General features: G+C 41.6%; 1 protein-coding gene across 2 annotated transcripts in view; it reads left to right on the top strand.

The window, feature by feature from the left end:
- The window catches only part of NDRG3 (NDRG family member 3), a 69,144-nt gene that overhangs the window by 13,445 nt on the left and 33,502 nt on the right, over positions 1 to 22,197 (top strand). For both annotated transcript variants that reach the window (XM_028524408.2, XM_028524409.2), the window contains exons 2-3: positions 1,234 to 1,335; positions 12,009 to 12,044. In XM_028524408.2, coding sequence (XP_028380209.1) covers positions 1,279 to 1,335; positions 12,009 to 12,044 — 93 coding nt within the window. In that variant the 5' untranslated portion in view covers positions 1,234 to 1,278. The remainder of the gene's footprint in view (positions 1 to 1,233; positions 1,336 to 12,008; positions 12,045 to 22,197) is intronic.

Here is a 22,197-nt window from a genome sequence, read left to right as displayed (position 1 = left end):
GTCACACTGGAGCAGCTTCCTGTCCTGCATTGAGTCTGCATTGGGCCCAGCTGATAGGGGGAGCCTTCTCATTTAATTTGAGTCCTTATTTAAGTGTTTGTCCTGGCACAAACATCATTTTTTTTTCATCTTTAAAAAATGCATGGGAACACTAGGTGAATGCCAGTCTCTTTGGACCTGAGGGCAGCTGGGGCTTTCCTCTGTCCCCGAGGCTCTTGGACAGGCCCCGCGTGGACTCACACTTGAGTCATCAACGTCCTGAAGTCCTGCGGCTTCAAGTGAGTGAGTTAGAGCGGGGAATAAAGCAGGTGGGTTGGAAAAACAGTTTTAGGAAATCACCACTTTACCTAGGAAAAAAGAACAAATGGAAATAGACTAAAATGTTAACAGCAGTTGTCTTCAGATGGAAGAGCTAAGTAAAATATCTTTTAATTATTCTGTGGTTTCCACATACAGTGAGCACATACAGTATTGCTTTTATAATAGGAAAAAGAACTTTCAAATTGCCATTTTAAATTACTGGTAAAGAGTGAAGTCCAAATGAAAAGTTGCCACAGTTTATAGTATGATTAATAAACACACAAGTAGATACTAGTTAATATTTTAGTAGATACTAGTTAGTATTAGGTTAGTATTTTTAGAGTTAATTGGATCGAAGCACATCTATAAAGGAGAGATTTGTAGATGCTAGCTGAAATGTGTGATAAAAGATTCAAGCCACCTCATTTCTTTTTGAAATGTAACTGGTAAAAAATAAAATAAAATAAAAATTCCATTTCTGGGCATTCCGTACCCTTAATCAAGTTTATTGGGTACCTGGGGTCCAAGAGAAAAACTATATTCTTCCATTGGGAGGTTAAGTTGTCACCAGGTTTATGCTAAGTGGCACAAACGTTTGGGTTGCTTATGATTGACATGTGAGGTCTATAGTTTGAGGAGAGTTCCCGATTGGCATCCTCTGAGTTCTTCGAAGGAATGATAACAGCCACCAGTCTTGCCCACACTCAGTGGCGGTAGGAATTACGCAAGGATGTGAATACCAGGAGGCAGAGATCATAGAGGCCACTGTGAGTCGGTCTGCCATAACTGTCTAGTTTCCTGTGTCTTCAGCACCCTGAGCAGTGCGCAACACATACTAATTTCTAATATTTGCATTAATGGCTGTAACAGGACAGTTGTATTTCCAACTTCTAGTTTAAGCCCTTTTCTTCACTTCCTTTTCTTCTATTTCAGAGTTACTGATTTATTTTTGAGAATCCTTTATTTTCATCTGTCCTCATGGATGAACTTCAGGATGTTCAACTCACGGAGATCAAACCACTTCTAAATGATAAGGTAAAGACTACTCTGTTTTCACTAAAATATAGAGATGACTCTTTTCACTAAAATGTCTTTTTTCCCTATGATTTTTCATTTCTATATTATCTAAATGGTAACTAACTCAAACCACACTTAGCTTGACTTTCTATAAAGGGAATACTTTTATTTTTTTATTGACTGATTTTTAGAGAGAGAGAAACATCCATTTGTTGTTTCACTTATTTATGCATTCATTGGTTGCTTCTTGTACGTGCCCTGACCAGGGATTGAACCCACCACCTTGGCTTATTGTGACAACGCTCTAACCAACTGAGCTCCCCAGCCAGGGCTGGAGGGAATACATTTTAAAATACATTCTTTAACCATCTTTTTGATGGCTTTTCTCTTTTTTCTTTCTTCCTACTTTGCTTTTATGGACCAAATTCAGTCAAGTTATCCTTGAAAATTTCTTGTTTTATAGATAGAGATAGTAAGGGGAAAACTAATAGGCAAAGTGAAGTAGAACGTATGAGAATGGGGTTTAACTTAGAATCCAAGGGTCTTGAGTTTGTTTCTCTGAGGAAGACTTAACTAACAGCCATGGCTGGTGCGGTACATAGGCTACAACACTCTCCCTAAAGTTTGTCCAGTAAGCAGTGTGACCCTTCTGTCAACGTTGAGGTTTTCATCAGGGATGCCTGGATGTCAGTAATAAACATCATTTTTCTGCCAGTGTTAGAGAGCTACACAGAGTAAAGAGCCATATAATACGAATTACCAACGAGCTGAGAAAGGCTCACCCTCTCTCTGGTCCCTCTCTGTTCTGTAAATGTGCCCGAAATTCCTTCTCTCTGGTCGTCCTCTTCTGGTTTACTGTCGTCGCTCCCTGCTAAAACGTTCTTGTAGCTCGGTGTGAAGGACCGCATGGCGTTCTTTCCCGCGGGGAGCATTGATAAGGAGGGAGGGTAAAGCGAGTGAGGTGGGGACGCAGGGTACACCAGAAGATGCTGTTGCCTGTTACCTTTGCTGCCCAAAGGAAGGCCCTTCACCTACAACCTTCTGCGGCTGCTGACTCACTGTGTGTTTCATTAATTTGCTCTTGGATCCTGTCAGCCCCGTTTTCTTCCCTGTGATGTCATCTGTCCATCCCCACTCTTACTCCTTTCTTCGTCTGTCACCAGACTTCTTGCTCTTCCCCTTGGCAAGCTGCACACTTGGTGTAGCCCCCTTTGGCTTATTTTGTGGCTTCCCTCTCATGTTTTTTTTTTAAACTCTCCTTTAAGTAGTCTTTTGGTGTATGTACAGGGCTGTCCCAAAAATGATGTACCACAAAGAGGAGAAAGGAAATAAAATTCCTTCCACTTGCTTCTGTAAAGCTTTTGTACATAGCCAGAGAAATGAGCACTTACAAGGCAGGTGGAAGTAGGCAGTTTAGCTTCAGGAGGGTGGTAACCTATCCTAAATCTGGCTGATCACCAGAATCAGCTGGGGATTGTTGAAACATACAGATTCCTGGGTCCCCCCAGACTATCTAAATTAGAATCTGAGGGGAGGAGAACAGGACACAAACACATACCCCTCTCTAACCAGTGGTCCTCAGCTTTGGCTGCTTGTTGGAATTACTTGGGGAGATTTAAAAATTATCAATGCCTAGGTCCTACTTCCAGAGATTCTGATTGAATTGTTCTAACATGTGGTTGAGCTTCTTTTTTAAAAACTCCCATAATTGAGAACCTTGCCTAAAGTGATTCTGATTAGCCAGTGCTAGAAAACCGTGATCTGACGGGTCTCCAGTGTCTGAGGACGGAGACACGAATAAGAAGAGGGCCCTCTTCTGAGCCTGGAAGTCCACAGGGTACCTGAGGAGGCACCTACACGAAAGAGTTGCAGATGTTAATTGACTGGACAGCTCGGAGAGAGAGCATATGGAAAAGGAAAGATTCAGTGAATGTGACTGTAAAAAAGCACTGAGTTTATTTCTGGATCCTTTTCTCTGAGGCTACAATGATGCCCAAGTGGTATGGACAGAACTGTGCCCCCTTCTCCACCAAACTCATATGTTAAATGCCTCCCCATGTGACTTTATTGGAAATAGGGCCTTTAAGGGGGTGATTAAGGTTACATGAGGTCATAAGAGTATAGCCCTAATCCAGTAGAATTGGTGGCCTTTTAAGAAGAGGAAGAGAGTGGGGGACAGCCCCCTGTGAGGACACAGCAAGATGATGGCCAGGCCAGCCAGGAAGAGAGCTGTCTTCAGAAACAACCTGCCAGAATCTCGATCTCGTGTTTCCAGCCTCCGGAATTGTGAGGAGGTACTGTATTTTGCTGGGTATATGCGCTCCAGTGTATAATGCACACCCATGTTTTTGTCCCAAACTTTCAGGAAAAAAATCTTTCGTTTTAATTTTTAAATTCAAGTACTTATTTATATTTAGAAACAAACTGATTATTATATTCCAGGGTATTATTTTATATACAGATATCATTATTGCTTTCCAGAGTGACACTTTTAACACATAAGCATAAATATAAGAATTAAAAGCATTTTTGAGATATAGAATTAGTACTACCCATGTATAATGCACCCTCTTATTTTTCCCTCAAAAATTTGGGCAAAAAAGTGCACATTAGACACTGCAAAATATATGGTACATTTCTATCATTTAAGTCACTCAGGCAGCCCAAGCAGCCTAAGAAATCAAGTAATTAATGCCTCACTTCCTAACATCTGTTAGCTCCTCTTTGATGTGCCTGTGCTGTTCCTGCCCACTTCCCACGCTCCCTCTCTCCCCCTGGGAAGTACTGCTACCCAGTCCCCATACGTGAGCGCTCCCCTGCTCCAGCAAAGCTGTATAGAAACAGATTGGCAAGAGGCCCTCTTCGGATGGTGGCCTCCCAAACAGAATTCCACCCCCATTCGTATCGCCCCCCCGCCCCGCCTCAAAGGATCAGTGCTTCTGTCTTTGCCCAGCAAGTGCGTGCTTGTTCACACAATGTAAAAGGTGTAATGATGATAATGCCTCTCATCCATTATTTCATTTGGTCCTGCCAACAGCTTGGTGATGTTGGGCACAAATCAATTTATTCCCGTATTGCTGGTGAGGAAACTAAGGCTCAGAGAGCTGAAGCGGCTTACTCAGACTGAGTACCTGAGAAGGCCTGCTGGAGAGTCTTGCCACTAGTAATGTTTTGGACCAGATCATCATTTATTGTGGGAGGCTGTTCTGTGCACTGTAGGGTATTGAGCAGCATCCTTGGCCTCAACCCACTGGATGTCAGTAGCACCTCCCCAGGTGTGACAGTCAGAAATGTCTCCAGACACTGCCAACTGTCCCCTGGGGGCCAAGCTCTCCCCAGTGGAGAACCATGCTATTAGGGGTAAGCCTTCAGGCCTGAATAGGAATAGGTAGATGTCTTAAGGTTTTTTGTTTTGGGGGGAGATTTTTTTACTGTCCTGCTATTATTTATTAAGCACCTTTTATGTGCCAGGTGCTTTACATACCGTCTCCCTTTCAGTCATCAGAGTGCCCCATTGAAGCGGATGGCATTATTCCTCCCTAGCAGATGAAAGTCAGACCGAAAGGCTGGCTTGCCCAGTCAGTAAGTGGCAGAGCCAGGATTAAAACTTACATCTTTCCTACTCCAGAACCTGAGGCCTTTCCCCTGGGTTCACTCTGTAGGTGTTTTGGCATCACCTCTGTGGCTTGCTCTGTCTCTTTAAGGCGAAGCCTAAAGATGTGCATTACCTCACTTCATCCTTCTGCCCATTCTCCTCATAGACAGACTCGTAGCCAAAGACATCGCTCCGCCCTTCCAGGCTGCAGGGCGCTGAAGGAAGTCGAGACCCAATCTGTAATGGAGAAGTTTGTCCTGAGATGACTATAGGGAAGCATCCTCAAAATAGCTTTAAGCGAGGCTTATGTTAACTTTCCCCTTATCATTTGTTGGTACTTTTCCCATTTAATTTTAGTACATCTGTGGTTTTATCTATGGCTCAGAATTGTGAAGAAGTGGATAATTTTGTCATGTTTGTTTTAGCTCCACTGATGAAAAGAAGCACCCACTGGCTCTTTCTTATCTTTGTTTTGGATAGCAGAAACTGCCTAGGTATATGAAATGACTTTAAAAAATAGCATTTCATCATTTTTAGAGCATTTTCACAATGTTATTTTAATCTCTTAACCTCTTGTGAAGTAAGGAGTTGAAAGTATTTTTAACTCCATTTTATAGACAAGGCTCAGAGAGGTTGTATGACTTGCCCGATGCCAGTGTGCTGTGAGGTGGTGCAGCCAGGACTAGATCCAGCACCTGCTGGTGTCAGCTTGGATGGGGGTTTAGAGCTCTTCCTGCCATCTGCTGCCTTGTGTAGCTGGTAGTTCCTACCGTGTCGCCCCAAAAACCGTATAACCAGCAAAAGAGCTGACTGGTTTGTGCTTCATTTCCTGGCCCCTCTACCTGCTGTTGGCTCAGATGCGACTGAGTCTGGCGATAGCCAAAGGCCATGCTTGAGAAAATAAGTAGGGGCTGTAATTGGCCTCTGCAGAACTGAGAAAATATCAAGAAGGGGAATAAATATTTAGTAGGGAGAATAGAAGCAAATTATTTACTTTGTTTTGGTTGTTACAGTAGGAAGTGAGGTAGACTCTATTACAGTTTGTTTTTCCTTTCTACTTGTGACTAGAAATGTGAGGAGAGGAGAGTAGGAGGGAGAACCTAGGGATGAGTTGTTTATAACCTTCCAATAGCAGACATAGGCAAATGGTTAGTGCCATCTTTTCTTTAAAAAAAAAAAAAAAAGAAGAAGAAGAAGAAGAAGCCCTGGCTGGCGTAGCTCAGTGGATTGAGCGCAGGCTGCGAACCAAAGTGTCGCAGGTTCGATTCCCAGTCAGGGCACATGCCTGGGTTGCAGGCCACGGCCCCCAGCAACCGCACAAGAAAAGAAAAGAAATTAAGCCCTAGCTGGTGTGGCTCAGTGGGTTGAGTGCCAGCCTGCGAACCAAAGGGTTGTCAGTTTGATTCCCAGTCCGGGCACATGCCTGGGTTTCTGGCCAGGTCCCCAGTAGGGATCGTGTGAGAGGCAACCACACATTGATGTTTCTGTCCCTCTCTTTCTCCCTCCTTTCCACTTTCTCTAAAAATAAATAAATCTTTTAAAAAATTAAAACAGGTTTATTGACATTTTCATTAAAGACTATTTAAGGAGTAGTGCACTAGAGGTATGGGAGGCCCTTAATGTGCACCCTGAGATGATTGTCACATTAGTTGTCAGAAATTCCCTAGACAGGACTGGAGTGGGAAATCAGTTCCCAAGCAAGTAATGATACCACTAAGACAGTTCTCAACCTGCTACAGGGTCAGCAGGCGGGAAGAGCCCACGCCTTAGCCACAATTTAGCAGGGTATGCACAGAGTTTTTATTGCAAGAGGTCGGTGACACATAATGCCTGATAGACTGTTAGGGTAAAGGTTATTTTAGAATAGAAATTATACTTTTTTGCCCTGGCTGGTGTGGCTCAGTAGATTGAGAGCCTGAGAACTAAAAGGTTGTAGGTTTGATTCTCAGGGCACATGCCTGGGTTGTGGGCCAGGTCCCCAGTTGGGGGGAGTGCGAGAGGCAACTGTACCTCTCACACCTCCATGTTTTTCTCCTGCTCTTCCTCTCTTCCCCTCTCTCTAAAAATAAGTAAATTAAAAATCTTTAAGAAATTATACTTTTTCATCACTCTGTAGATAATTATCAAAGTATCTGACCTCTATAAGTTTCTTTATGAAGTGTCAGTTCTTTAATTAGTAATTTATGAAGGTGTAATATAATTAAAATATCTGTACATATACACCCATACACACACACACACACACACACACCCCTTTCATTTTTGTCTCTGGATTATTAGCTTGAACAGATTTCTGTTTAAAAATAGTTCACTGATGATTGTAAAACATTGATTTATTAATTTATGTTAAGTGATTATAATACTCTGCTACTAAAGAAAAATAGTATTTTCTAGGCTCATCTTACTCTTCTGCTTGTGTAATTCCTCATCTTTCTACTTTCTGTTGGTAAGGATTATTGCCTTTTTTAAAGATAGAAATGTCATATTTAATTCACTAACAGTTTTTTAAAAATCAGCTTGTTTACTAAGTGCCAGGACTGAGACTAGAATGGTGAATCGGGCACCAGCCTGTCCCCCACTTCAAGTTCACAGCACATTTATTTACCCAGTAGATTTACCCCCAGTCTCTTCCTCTTGGTGGTCAGTTCTGCAATCTTGTATATCTTGTCGTCCTTTGCATTATATCTGTTGCTTTCTGTCTTGTGAAACCGTACATGTCTCTTGACTGGATCTCATGTTGGTAAACTACATTTTTTTCTCCCTAGCAATTACTTGTTTTTTTTTTTTTTTAATTTTATTCCCTCCCTCCTTTTTTTCATACTTCTTTTCATTCATTGACCTGTTCTTAGTTGTGTTTTGCTTTCTCAGACTTGTATTTGAGAGATCACTTGCTTTTCATTCGCCTTCAGGAGCTGCTTCATTTACCTTCTGTACTTGGCCCGAGGCTCCACCAGGAGACACTCGTCTTAGCTGGCTTCTACCTTGACTGCAGCTTGCAGTAATAATTTATCTTTTTCTTTGACTTAATATTTTTTTTGCCTTTGCCCCAATTATTCTATTATTTAAATTCTTTTCTTGACACCCTTTCTGCTACTTAAATCTGCTTAGTGCAAGAATCTCTCTGAACATGGAATTAATGGTATCTTCAAAATGGACAGAAAGAAGAAAGAAAACACACAGAACTTGAAACTTCTAAATGTTTTATTAGAGTAGCATCGTGTACCTCAAGTATGAGAGGCACTTAAGTTCCCATGGAGGGGCGGGCCCCAAGGAAGTCTTTCTCCTTCCATAATGCACCCAATGAGTAGTAGTAAGGTTTTTTTTGTTTGTTTGTTTGTTTTTTGTTTTGTTTTGTTTTGTTTTTAAAGATTTTATTTATTTATTTTTAGGGAAGAAAGGGGAGAGAGAGAGAGAGAGAGAGGGAGAGAGAGAGGGAGAGAGAGAGAGAGAGGCATCAATGTGCGGTTGCTGGGGGTTATGGCCTACAACCCAGGAATGTACCCTGGCTGGGAATCGAACCTGGGACACTTTGGTTCCGCACTCGATCCACTGAGCTATGCCAGCCAGGGCTGTAAGTTTTTAATAAGTTCAAGGAATACGACTTCAGGAGACCACAGATTGAGTGGGGCCCAGCTGATGACCTCCATCCAGAAACTCTGGGTGCTATATACTGTCAAACAAACCTAGTCATATCCTTTCCCCAGGATGATCACTCATGAAGCCTGAAGCCATTCTCCATGAGCTTCTGGCATCTCTTTGAGAGTGGGGGTGCGGCAGAGCCAAGAAAACAAGTGTTAAGATAGTCTCCCTTCAATTATTGGTACCTTTTCTTCTGGGCTTCTAGCTGTGTACTTTGGATAAGAACACATAGTTGTTTTTTGCCGCTGGGCATTCAACAAAGAAAAGCTCGCTTTGGTTTCCAGCAAGAATCATCTCTCTCCACCCTTGGCATTTCCCTTTGTGCACATCTCAAAGGCTTCAAGGCCTCACAGAACGCTTCATGATGTGATCGCATGTTTGGGAGGGGAGGAAGGGGAATTCATGCAGACGGTGATGGCTGCTTCCCAGTTAGCTCATCAGAATGTGTGTCTCTGTTTTCCATGCCCAAGATTTCAGTTCAGACTAGAGTGATTTTCTCTAATCTTTCTAAATGATCTCTGAAGGAACCTCTGGGAACCCTGTAAAATCAAAGCCCTCATATGGTCTCTCTCTCTCTTTTAAACATTTTATTTAGTTATTTTTAGAGAGGCGGGAAGAGAAGGAGAAAGAGAGGGAGAGAAACATCAGGGTACGGTTGCCTCTCACGCACCCCCTACTGGGGACCTGGCCTGCAACCCAAGCATGTGCCCTGACTGGGAATTGCACTGGCGACCCTTTGGCTCACAGGCCAGCACTCAATCCACTCAGCCACACCATTCAGGAAGTCTCTCTTTTTTTTTAAAGCCTAGCCTGAGGATATAGTTATTGAATTTAGATGGAGAAACATCAATTGGTTGCCTCCCACATGCACCCCAACCAGGGATTTAACCTATGACCTAGGTATGTGCCCTGACCAGGGATTGAACCTGCAACCTTTTGGTGTATGGGACTATGGGACAATGTTCTGACCAATTGAGTCAACTGGCCAGGGTCCTACTATGGTCTGTTTGACATCATTTAAAATTATTTCCCCCCCCCAAAATTAAATTAATCTTTAAATATTATATTGTAAAGTACTAAGTTACAGATAATTTTTGTATCATGAAAAATCTTCTTTTTCCAGTTTTCTAATTACAAAATGGCAAGTACATTCTCATTGTAGAAAAGTATAAGGAAATTATAGTCACCTATAATCTCTCTATTCAAAAATAGCTGCTGTTGTTAAAGGTTTTGGCATTTTTCTTCTAGTCTTTTAGTACATATTTTAATACAGTTATAGTAAAACTGTAAAGACTGTTGTGTATTATTTATTTTCATTTAATGACCATGTCATATCTTAAATTGCAGTGCAGTAAAGCTTTTGGTTATTTTTGACCTAAAGTTTTAACAAAAGTCTTTCAACATTTAATTTTTTATATTGGCTTATTTGTTTTTTATATATATACACATATGTATGTATGTATACATATGTGTATGTATGAATGTGTGTATATATATATATCTCTCTCTCTCTCACAAACACCTAATACATACCAGGCCCTGTGATTTGTTTGGGGAAAGGTGAAAGTTAAATCAGGAACCAGGAGCTCACCGTCTGGTTATTCATATCCTACTCACACCATCCACCCTAGTCCGTGAGAGGGCTATGAGAGGTCCATCTCCAGTTGCATATGCAAGAAGCAACCAATAAAGCATAAATAAGTGAAACACAAATAGATCTCTCTTTCTCCCTTCCCCTCTCTCTTCAAAAATCAATAAATGAAAATTAAAAAGAAAAGAAATTAAACACAGTGATTTCTCTGAAGGAGTTTTCAGGCAATTATGGGGCTAGTGAGAGCCATGGAACACTGTAGTCCTTCTTACCGGTGATGGCTGCATTCCTTGGAAAGGTGCTGCACAGTTCCATCTATGTGGTATCTTGGTCGTCTTTCCACGCTCAGACTGCATCAGACTTGACTTTGTGGACTAGTTTTCATGCCAGGAATAATACCCCAGACCAGCTGCCTCTGCCCCCTCTACTGTTTTTATTGTCATCAGCAGTCTCTCTGTGACTGGCAGTCTATTGCGATTTTACTGCCACCGATAGAAAAATAAGGTCTGCTCATCCACAACATTATTCCTTCAAAAACTCAGTCTCTAGATCAGCGGTCAGCAGGCGTCTTTGCAGTAACGGACGTGGATCTGCCCTGCCCAATAGTACAGTCACCACCAGCCACGTGTGCATGCCGAGCACTTGAAATGTGGCTGATGTGACTGAGAAACTGAATTTAACTTTTTAGTTCTTATTCCCACGTGTGACTAATGACTGTCATACTGGATAGTGTCACTGTAAACCATCCCAGCTGGTCTACCAACTAGCTCCTCTCAGGTGGTGGACAGTTGATTCCTTTGGGCGTTTTTATGCCGCATCTCTGTTTTGTCCTGCCAGCGGCACAGGTCGTGGGATACAGAACTCTTTCTCAGAGGACCTCCGTGAAGGCGGGTGGGACTGCTTGTGACCAGACAGCTGAATCCCTGGAGGGGCAGTGTTTGGGGAAGTGCTTGTTAGCAGCTCCACACCTTCTGGAAACCGTTGTGAGCAGAAGAGATATTTTATGATGACATGGTTTCTAAACAAACAAAGGTTTTTTCAGGGGAGGGGCTTTATGAAAATCAAATGAGAAGGTTTTTTGCCTTCCCAGACACAACACTCAATACCCTTTTTATACCATCATGCCATACTCTGTCACTCTAGCATCTAAAATGCTTCAAAAATGTCTGAGTCATTCCCATTGATTTTTTTAAATCAAACATTACTATGATATAATCTCTTTTTAGAAGTGTGGTGAATTCTCCTTACGTGTTGTGACTGTGCTCTGCTGCAGCAGCTTTGTGGGTATCGCGCAGATAGTCCAGGGTATTAGGAACCCTGTTTTGTTCTTCCCTCCCTCCTTCCGTGACACTGCCTTTCTTCCTGGTTAAATTTCAGGTCCTCCATTTCCAATCCATCTATATCTTTGTTTTCTGCTTAACCCTTTCTTCAATTCCTGGTTCTGGACACTCTGGCTCCTGCCCCCCCCCTTGCTCCTTTCAGGGTTGCCTCTCCCACTCCTTCCTCCCAGGTCCTTCTCTGTAGGTTGTAAATTTGCTGTCAGACTCGGACTCGAGTCTTACCCTCTTCCTGCCGGTTGTCACTGCTCTCCTTAGATAGGGAGGCAATAAGTGACACACTTTCCTGGGAAAGCAGGCTGCTTTCATAGCAAGCCCACCAAAGTGGAACCTTTCCTCTAAAAACTCACCTTTTACTAACACATGTTAGTAAACCCTGCCTCCGAAGCTTTTGGGTGAGAAGAACCATTTTAGTTTTATGGCAGCCAGGAGGATGCACATGCACTGCTGACACTATGAGTTGAATTTGCTACACATTTGGGGAAGCCACGTGGGGAAACTGACTGTGTTTTCTGCCTTCTGTTGACAGAATGGTACGCGAAACTTCCAGGACTTTGACTGCCAGGTAAGCTCCGCACCGGCACCGGCACCGGCACCGGCACCGCCGCGGAGGGTGTGTGCGGGTTCTCTGCGGCGCCTCGCTGTCCCGCTAGTGGTCTCGTGGAGGTGGCGCCGTCTCCACAGCAGCCGCTGCTCCTTCGTGTTCTTGTGGCTATTGAATCAAAATCTTTTAAATAATTTGTTATTAAGTTAAAAATATGTCTGCCAGGCATCTGTTTTATGGTTGTGGGTTACTGGGTTGAGCTGTCTTTTTGTGATTAAGATCTCTTTTCCTCAAGAGACAAGTGTTTTTAATACAAAAATGCAGATTTCTCTTGGCTTTCTGTTTAAAATACAAAATTCAAGCTGACTCATTAATATTTTCTTAAATGATACTGTTCTCTTGTTTGGTCTGCTTTTCTTTTCTTTCTTTTTTTTTCTTTTTCTTTTTCCTTTTTTTTTTTTTTTTGCCCCTGGCTCTATTGCCAATTTAAAAATTAGTAAAATGAAACAGCATCTCTTCATCTGTCTACTTTGTTGACTGGCCCTGAAAGAAACAGAAGGAAGGAATGAGTACATGGAAATGGGAACCTTATAAGCTCCTGCAGCCCGACTCGGCTGTTTTCAGGGTGAAGTCAGAGCAGCGGCCGGCAGAAGCAGCATGAAGTGGACTCACAGGTTACTGGGCAGGAAAGGAAGGTGTTGGGAAACCATTTCCTTGCTTTCAGGATTCCACCACCCTGTCTACCCACAGGCAGACAGTTATTTTCAGATGTGCAGTTTTTGTTAACTATAGTGGGATATGTAGCATTAGCATCAAAATGAAGAACTAATATGTATACCATAGGCAAACCAGTTATATCATAATTTATTGGGTAACTGTTATAGATACTAAATATATGTCCTCCCCAGTCCATAGAACACATCACAAGGTGGTTTTTATTATCTCTGTTTTACAGATGAGGAAGGTGAGAATGAGGTTTCTTAACTTACCATTGGGTGGAGTTGGGGTTGAATAACCCCATTCTTCCTGAGTCCATTGCCTGTTCTTTCCCACCTGGAAACATACAGAGCTGAGATGTTATAAGGAGCTGAATTGTACTTGAAGATCAGGTTCCTTGGGAGGACAGATGAGACCCACTTAATAAGGGTCGGACTCATAGTGTTGCTACAGATTTCTGAATCCCAGTGCCAAACACCTCTTGGTGTGACTCTTGGTACTGTACATATACAATATAATCACCTTAGTACTGGTAGGGGATCATTTGCTATATTCCTTCACTCAGAAACAAGAAGTCATATTATTTTTTATAAATGGTGGCAGTCAAGTTTAGGCTTAGTTCTGTTTAATTTGACATAACTGCAGTTATGGTTGAACCGGTTGAACTTGATTGCTGTTAATATAATTTACCTAGAGGGAGATCATTTGAGAGAAGGTAGCAGTAAAATTCAAGGTGAAGAATTCCAGAAACAATATTTGTATACTCTTACCAAAAAATAGAAGAATTTATTTTCATCAGATTGAGTACTCTCTTCCCAAGAGAGACAATTAGAGTGTAAAAAACATCACAAGCTCATTGCAAAATAGATAAGAAAATACCAAAAAGAAAATAAATAAAAATCACTTATTTTTTTCACCAGTGTTAATATTTTGGTGTATAGCCTTTAAGATTCTTTCATTCATAAATATACTTAAATATAAATGAAATGGAGTTTTAGAGATATAATTATGAATCACTTTTTAATATTAAGGCTTAAAAAATACTTGGGCAAAAATTTTGATATTTGGGGTGAAACTTTAGTAACATGTTCTGGCCTCATGAAAATGTAACTTACTGTAGTTCATTCCTGATACAAATAGAATGGTGGCAAGTGTGTGTCACTGGTTTTGAATGTACTGCTTATTTGTGTTTTAGAAAAGAAAAACCATAGGCTCTTCTTTTTCCTCCTTCCAGCACTCATGAATGCGCTTCTGCCACCATTCTCATCTGTGTCTCTGGTAAAGGCTTATGTGATGTTCTCGAGGCTGGTGGCACTGGGTCAGGACTGTAGCAGCAGGCCGATGGAAGGCCCAGGGTGAGGATCTGTGATGCGAGCAGTGTGGAGTTGGAAAGGCTTCTCAGAAACCACCGGGCATTCTTAGGAGACAGGCAGAACAGGTCTAAAAACGGCAGTGTCACCAAACGGAAAGGCATTCAGCCTTCACATTGGTGTTGCTCATTAGCATAACTGGGCTTCTGTCTGGTCTGTTTTGCCTCAGAAAATCTTACAGGAATCTTTGATGATACCCCAGGCAGTTATTTTGGCATTATCATTTAGGCTCACAACTTCAGTCTGAACTGTCTTTCTCTCTCAGTTTTCCTTACTAATCAGCTACATGGTTTTGTTTTGTTGTTTTCAGTAATTGACTATGTAATTAAAAGTGTACTGTTTCTCTTGGTTCTTTGCTTGTACCAAGTGATTTCATTGCTATATAGCTCCTCTGAGGGAAACAGCAGTGATATTTGGGTATAAGTAATGAAGGAAGAGGTGATTAGAGGTGACATGCATAGAATTGATGAGAAAGGAGAAAGGAACCTACTGCCAGTTGAAACAATGAATCAGCAGGCTTATTGTCCATTTATCTACTTCATTGCTACTTAATTCTCTTCTTGTGAGACTGTTTAAAAGCTTAAAATTAGAACTGAGACAGATATTATAGCTTTTCTGTATCTATGATATAATGCTTTAAAAAAATAACATCTTATGTATAATCAGAAGCAAATTTAGAAAATTCAGAAAAGTAAAATAAAGATTACCTAGAGATAACTGTATCTATTATATTTCTTTCCAGTTTTTTAAACTTTATTTTCATTGTCAGTACTTGTAAAGATGTTCCCATTTTCCCCATGTTGGCCCACCTCCACCCAACCCCAGCCCTCTTTCCAGTTCTTACTTTTATCAAAAGAGCAGAGTACAAGTTTATAGTTGAATATTTGGAAAGCACAGAGAATTACAATTAGAAAGTATAGCTGGAGTAAAACTCATCATCCTACAACCCAGGGACAAACATGTTAATATGTTTAGCATTAAGATATGTGTGTCGGTAATATTTATAAAAATACTTTCAAAATTTATTTGAAAGTACACTGGACATACAATTTTGTATCCCCTTTCTGACTTAATATTAGAATACAGTCTCATTTCCATGTCATTTTAAAACTCATAAAAATTTCTACCTGTTGCTTAATCATATTGCTATACCATGACTTACCTGTTTCATTATTTTTGGAAATTTGATTGCTTATATGTTCAATTCATTGAACCTTTTTGTGTGTAAATTTTATCCACACTTTGGGTTACTTAGATTGGTTCTTGGAATGAGCATATTTAAGGCTTTTGGCATATCTTGTCAAAGTGCCTTCCACTTGCACCGGAGGGGTACTCAATAAATATTAATGGAGAGTGAAAAGCTGTCTGCCAGAATGTATCACTCTTGTAGAGGAGGCTGATAACGTAGTGAACCCGCAAGAATGGAGTTCTTGCTCCTCGGATAATCCAGGCATGGCCAAGGAGTAAATTTATGCTGGCTATTTAAATGCAGTGGCTCTTTGGAGGGCTTTTTACAGAACCCAACTGTGAAGAACAGTTTTTAGTACCATAATTTGAATGTATGTATGTGACCAGCCTCTCCTGAAGGGGATTAAACTCTTCCCAGTCACGTGGTGAATGGGCATTGTTACAGAAATAAGAATTACTGTATTTTTCAGACCATAAGGTGCACCTAGGTTTTAAAGGAGGAAAATAGGAAAAAAAAATTTTGAAGCAAAAAGTGTGGTAAAATATTTAATAACATAAATAACATAATATTTCACCAATGTAAATGTAAACAGAACTCAACAGCAGCATTAACAACCTCCCAAATGGGGGGGGTGCATCTTATAGTTTGAAAATTACGGTAAGTGAAATAAATATCCTGATAGAAAAGAGGTGTTTGGACATAGTTGGGATTCAGCTGCCTGCTGCACTCTGTGGTGGAGATCTTGATCAGTTCCGTGTTCCTCCCCTGGCCTTGAAGGACAAGAACATGGTCCCAGTCCACCTTTTGGCCACCATTTCCTTTCGTATATCCCACCCACCCCTAGGAAAACTGGAATAATTGCTGATTTACCCCTTCTTCTGCTTTGTGGTATTCCTTTTTTGATGGCCTCTGTTCATAGTTCCTCCCCTTAAGATCCCCATGCACTGCGCCGTTTGTTGCTCTTGGGGGAGTGAGGTTGATTGTTTAAAGTTCTAAGTGCTACCGGAAAGGGCCAGCCAGTAGTATGTGGGTTCTTGACTTTGTACAGGAAAAGTTTTACAACACAAGGTCAAGTGATTTTTGAAAGTATGTTTATTAAAGCTGGGGACAGTGAAACAAAACAGGGCTTAGGGTATCGGAAACAACAGGAGAGCCTAAGCGGGCTTGCCTTGGCTCTCTGGAAATGTTGTAGGAAAGAAGTGAGCCTTGGCAGGACTGCTTTAGCTCACTGGGATGTCAGAGAAAAGGGGACCTTGGGGACAGAGTCAGGGGGTTAGCCCTGGGGGAGCTGCTGCTCTCCATTGCTCCCCAGTTGCCAACCTCATGGGGTCCCTTAGAGTTTAGGAGATTCGTGTCTGTGGGGGAAGTGAAAGGGAAAGGGAACTGTGGGGTGTGCTTCTGGGAGGGAGAGTGAGTGCCGGGGCCTTCAGTTTGAGGGGTTTAAAGGATGGGGGTTTAGGGGAGATCTAATAGGATCTCAGTAGAATATTCATCAGCTTTATGTTGATGTATCAGAAAGAGATTGATTTCCTTAACTTCATCTGTCCTTGGGTAGGGTTGGCAAATGGCACTAATTGGATTTCTGCTATCTGTTTCTGAATAGGGTGATTTAAGCCATTTACCCTCTGGTTGGGGAGAAGTGTAAGCCATTTACTTTTAAGTGTTCTTCATTTAGGGAAGATGGGACTTAATTGATAGCTGCAATTTGCTTGTTTAACTATCTGTCTCAGTTTTCCTATTCCATTTGTCCTGTGTCACTAAGGATGTAGGTGAGTTTATTCTCCTTTGTGGGGAAAAGAGAATCTTCTAGAAAGAGCTAGGTGTTTTTGTTTTTTTTAATCACCACCCCTAGTTTCAGTTCCCTTTTCTCCTGTCACTGAGGGTTTATTTCTCCGACAAGCTCTGTCCCGTCAGGGATGGATGCTGCCAGCTGTCCCAAACTCACATTCTTCCAACTTAGCAACCTCACTGAGAAGAGAAGATCTTTGTGTATAATTCTAGGGAAAAGGTGAGGTACGAAGTCCTGGCTTAGCATGAGCTGGGTCATTTACGTGTGGGTCACATGCACTTACCTGGGCCCCTTCCTACCTGGGTTTCCCCAGAGAGTCCATGTTCCAATGGTGTTCTGGGCTGTTGTGTGGGGGTCAAGTAGTCCTTCACTTTCTTCTTCTCAGTGTTATCTGAGGCTACATGAAAAAGATCATTGGAGTTGGCTTTGAGGGAAAAGATAGATTTTATGTTGACACATGGCAAAAGAAGCTTTCAGATGAAGATTTTATGTTGACACATGGCAAAAGAAGCTTTCAGATGAAGACATGATTTATGAGTTGTGGGTATCTGAAAAGTAAATCAGATGATCTGACAGACTGTTCATTGAACTAAACTGTAAGATGTGAGGGGTAAAATGGGAGAGAACTGAGGACAGAATCAGAGAAAATGTAATACAGAACTTTAATAAAAGGAAAATGTGTTCTACTGATAGGTAGAAGGATGACTGAGCAATTGCGGAGGCCGATTCTTGAACTACATTCGGAGAGATTATAACAAGTCGGATTATGTAGTTCTGGTGACAGCACATTTAGTTGAAGGAAGAGGACTCAGAAGAAAAGGTGAAAGTTGATTATCAAATAATGATGCTATCCTAAAGCCTGAAATTCTTTAAAGAAAAGACTTAAACTACATTTTTTATTTTTTTTTAGGATTTTATTTATTTTTAGAGAGAGCAAAAGGGAGGGAAAAAGAGGGAGAGAAACATCAATGTGTGAGAGAAACATCAGTTGGTTGCCTCTTGCACGCCCCCAGCTGGAGACCCGGCTCACAGCTCAGGAATGTGCCCTGACCGGGAATCAAACTGGCAGCTTTTCTGTTTGCAGGATGAGGCTCATCCTGCTGAGCCACACCAGTCAGAACTAAACTACATCTTTTATTAAGAGGGAGGCAGTCCAGGATGGAGATGTGTGTCCAGGACCAATGTGATTTCGGGTTGTTTTATAAGATTGGAGAATAAAGGGATCGTGTTCAAGTATATTACCTTGGAGATAGTAACTAATCAGAGAATACCAGAAGACATCTGTGACCCGAGCCTGTAAGACACTACTTTGGGCTGTGCCCTTTGAGCACAGACTGTCATTGTGTTGTCATACCCTGTAGAATGCTAGGGTGCAGGGTAAGGTAACTGGGAAACAGCCTGTGGAACAGGTGATGTTTGAAGCAGAAAGGTGTCAGCAGCTTCACCCCTGTAGTGGCCTGACCTTTCAGTCAGTTCCGTAGCCAGGGTCTCTGTACGCTCATTTTTAAACTTGTTCAAGCTCTTCATAGACACAGGATCATAAAGGATACATTTAGAAGCCCATATGAAGGTGATTGTCTCCTTCCTTTTTATATTCTTTATTCTGCTAATAACACTTACATTCACAAACTTTGAAATGAAAGCAGCTCTATGAGACAGTGACAGCTGTGGGTTGCTCGGGAACTCTCGTTGACTCTCATACTTCGGTCATTACACAACTTGTAGGTGTGTTATGGGAGGTAGGAGCTGAGATCTCCCTAAAAAGTTGAAATTTTGTCAGCCAGTTTTAACTCTGAATTTTATCTAGATTATGAAACAATAAAGTAGTTACTTTGCCCTATTCCCTCACATGCTTTTAACATGTTCTCTTTTATACCATCTGTTATATCTCCATTTTCATCGTCTTCCTGAACTAACCTCACAGCTCATTATCCCCCATCTCACTCCCCCACATACATTACCCCCATCAATTACCTGGCCTGAAGAGGTCTGCTAACCTTAGGGCCAAAGCGTAAACTGGTCTTCCCCTCAGCAGAGGCCGAGCCAGAATATTTAAGCCAGATTCTACTGAAGGTTTGGATGTGGTAGAAGGAGGTCTCCAGCAACTAGATTGTCATGGTGACAAATTGTTGCATGTTCTCATCAATTTGGGTTCTCCTGTAGTGTCACCCATCTGGCAGAGTCTAGCTTCAAAACCAGAAAAATCGGTGTTTGTGCTGCCTGTCACTACCAGAACCAGTAAGTAGAGACAAAGATCTAATCTTTATGGGTGCGTTCTTTAGATGCTGGCAGTCTGAGAGGATGGCAGGTTACATACCCTCAAAAACCACCTTAACATCTCATCTCAGGGTGTCCCTTTTATTGTATAAGCAGAAGAAAGAGTAGGTAAGGGGCGTGGGGAAGAGGTTCATTGGGTAAGAGTTGCAGCGTACAGGCAGATTTCCTAGAACTTTATCTATTGATCAGCAATTCTTCATCTGCATCACAGAGTTCCCTCCCTGGAACACGGTGGCTGAGGTACCATCTCCTGCCATCTCCATCCACTTGCAGACAGACCCCCAGGGGCACAAGGCTGACTTGCTTGTGGAACTTCACGTGTCACGCATTCCGGTCCCTGGAATAACAGCTTTCCACATGCATTAATCACTGAAGCCTATCAAGTATGACTGAAGCTAAAAGCTTCAACTTTGGTGTTCCCCATCAGCTTCTCTCTCCCTCTTTATTCTCTTTCTCTCAAGAATGAAACATGAGAGAGAGCAAAGCTTCCTTGAGTTGCCTTTTTTAATCTTACCACCTCCCAGGAGGAAACAAGTCCTAATATTAGTGTCATTCCTTCTCCAAGTTTTTACACTTTAAATATATGTATGTGGACACATACAATCTATATAGCGTTGCTTTTTTAAAAAATCTGCATAAGTGGTATATACATATATTTCTGCATTTCTATTCAGCATTTTATTTTTGAGATTTTTCTCAATATTTATACCTCTAGTTCATTGATTTTTATCTGTATTGCATTATATGGATGTGTCGTAATTCATTTATCAGTTTCTCTATTGAATATTTAGGCTATTTTCTTTTTTTTTTTTTTTTGATGTTATAAATAAGGTTTCAATGTATATCTCTGTGCATATCTTTTTGTATGTATGACCATGTTTGAGAATTGCTTTAGGTTATACCTAAAAGTAAAACTGCTGTAAGTTAGACACCTCTGAACTTTACTAGGAGTTATCAAATTGTTTGCCAGAATAGTTGTTTCAGTTTACATGCCCACCAAGAGTATATATGACTTCTTAGTTCTCTGCATCTTAGCCAGCACTTGGCATTATCTAACTTCAACGTTTTTGCCATCCTGGTGTGTCTGAAATCACATTTCAGTGGTTTAATTTACATGTTGTCCTGGCTGCTAATAGAGTTAATGTCTTTCTTCTCAATTTTCTGTCACAACATTCTGTTTATTTCTTTCATAGCACTTACCACAGCTATTATGGATTGGTTGATTTGTGTGTTTATTGTGTGCCTTCCTGGTAGAACGTTCTCTCTGTGAGAACAGGGACCGTAACTCTTTTAGCCATTGTTTTATCCCCAGAGCTCAGTCCAGGCTCTGCTGGTGGGGGTTCGTAAATAGTTGTGGCATGAATGAGCCTGATGGTGGTGGAAGGGATTCCTCAGGAAGTCTGACAAGAAGAGAAGTGCTTATACAGTAACAGGAATTTGTCTTTCTAGTCCTTCCATCCAAACCCTATACTTTGTTTTATAGCCAGTCAGTTCACAGTACCTGATTCTCCTTCACTTCGCCCCCTTTTCAAGCCTTTGAGTAGAGGTTAGTGGTAATAGAGATCAGCAGAAATAGTGAGTCAAGTCTCAGCCCTCTGATCTGAGGTACACTGATGGTCAGTTAGCCTAAGATTGTTTTGTGCCCCACATCAGAAAATAAATCAGAGCTCTAATAAAATTCATTATTAGATAGGAAATTAAGTTGGAAGCCCGTTGCCTTTGTTGGGATTTTTATTGACATAGTAAATTTTGTCTTATCCACTGTTAAGACTTTCTAAGATAGGTGTGGATGACTTTGTCAGCAAAAATTCACTAGACTACACATGATAATTTTTTTTTAAGATTTTATTTATTTATTTATTTTTAGGGAGGGAAGGGGGAGAGAGAAAGAGAGAGAGAGAGAGAGACATTAATGTGCGGTTGCTGGGAGTTATGGCCTGCAACCCAGGAATGTACCCTGGCTGGGAATCGAACCTGGGACACTTTGGTTCCCAGCCCGCGCTCAATCCACTGAGCTACGCCAGCCAGGGCGATAATTTCTTATTTTTGAGAAATACAGACTTTGAGGGAGACTAGAATAAATCTGTTAACTTATCTACAGTCTCTTTATACCCAAACACTCTTAGTGCTGGTGTCAGCAGCTCTGATTGCATTTTGTTCCAGCTTTGTTCAGTTCCGGAGCTCTGCTCTCACTACGTCTTAAACTTTACTCATTGCTTTGGTTAGGATCCTTTGGGGTACAGGGGACAAGCCCACTCAAGCTAGTTTAAACCAGAGGCCATGCAGGGATGTCTGGGAAATTGAGCTGGAACCAAGAATTGGAGCAGTGAAAATGCCTAATATAAGCTCCCAGTTCACATCTCTGTTCTAGAGAAGAACCAAGCTAAAGATGGAATCTCTTAGTGGCCATTACAAATCCTCAGGGAAGGAAGCTGACCCAGCATGGACCAGATGTCCACCCGACTCCAGTTAGCCGTGGCCATAAGGTTACAGTCTGTGACTCTGGCAGCGAGAGCCACTCCTGTAATGCATGAGTGATATTGAATGGCAGATCCTAGGAAGGGGAGAAATTCAGGCATACGCACCCATAGGTGCCTACGGAACATACATGAAGAGGCTCTGAAGCCTCTGGCTTTTTACCCAACAACTTTGTATCTTCTGCTCCCTTCGCTTTTCTTTCCCAGGTCTTACTGGGTCCTCAGTCCACTTGTCCATCTCCTTTCCATAGCCAGTTGCAAACATATTCTCAACAGATTCCCAAGTTCCCCCACTTAAGAAAGTGAGTTTTGTAGATAAGAAGGTATATTTTTCCTCATTTGTTAGTTTATCTGA

Source organism: Phyllostomus discolor, chromosome 9 (genome assembly GCF_004126475.2).
Source record: "Phyllostomus discolor isolate MPI-MPIP mPhyDis1 chromosome 9, mPhyDis1.pri.v3, whole genome shotgun sequence".
NCBI lineage: Eukaryota > Metazoa > Chordata > Mammalia > Chiroptera > Phyllostomidae > Phyllostomus > Phyllostomus discolor.
Note: the sequence above shows the minus strand (reverse complement) of the source record. Positions and strands in the feature narration are given on the sequence as shown.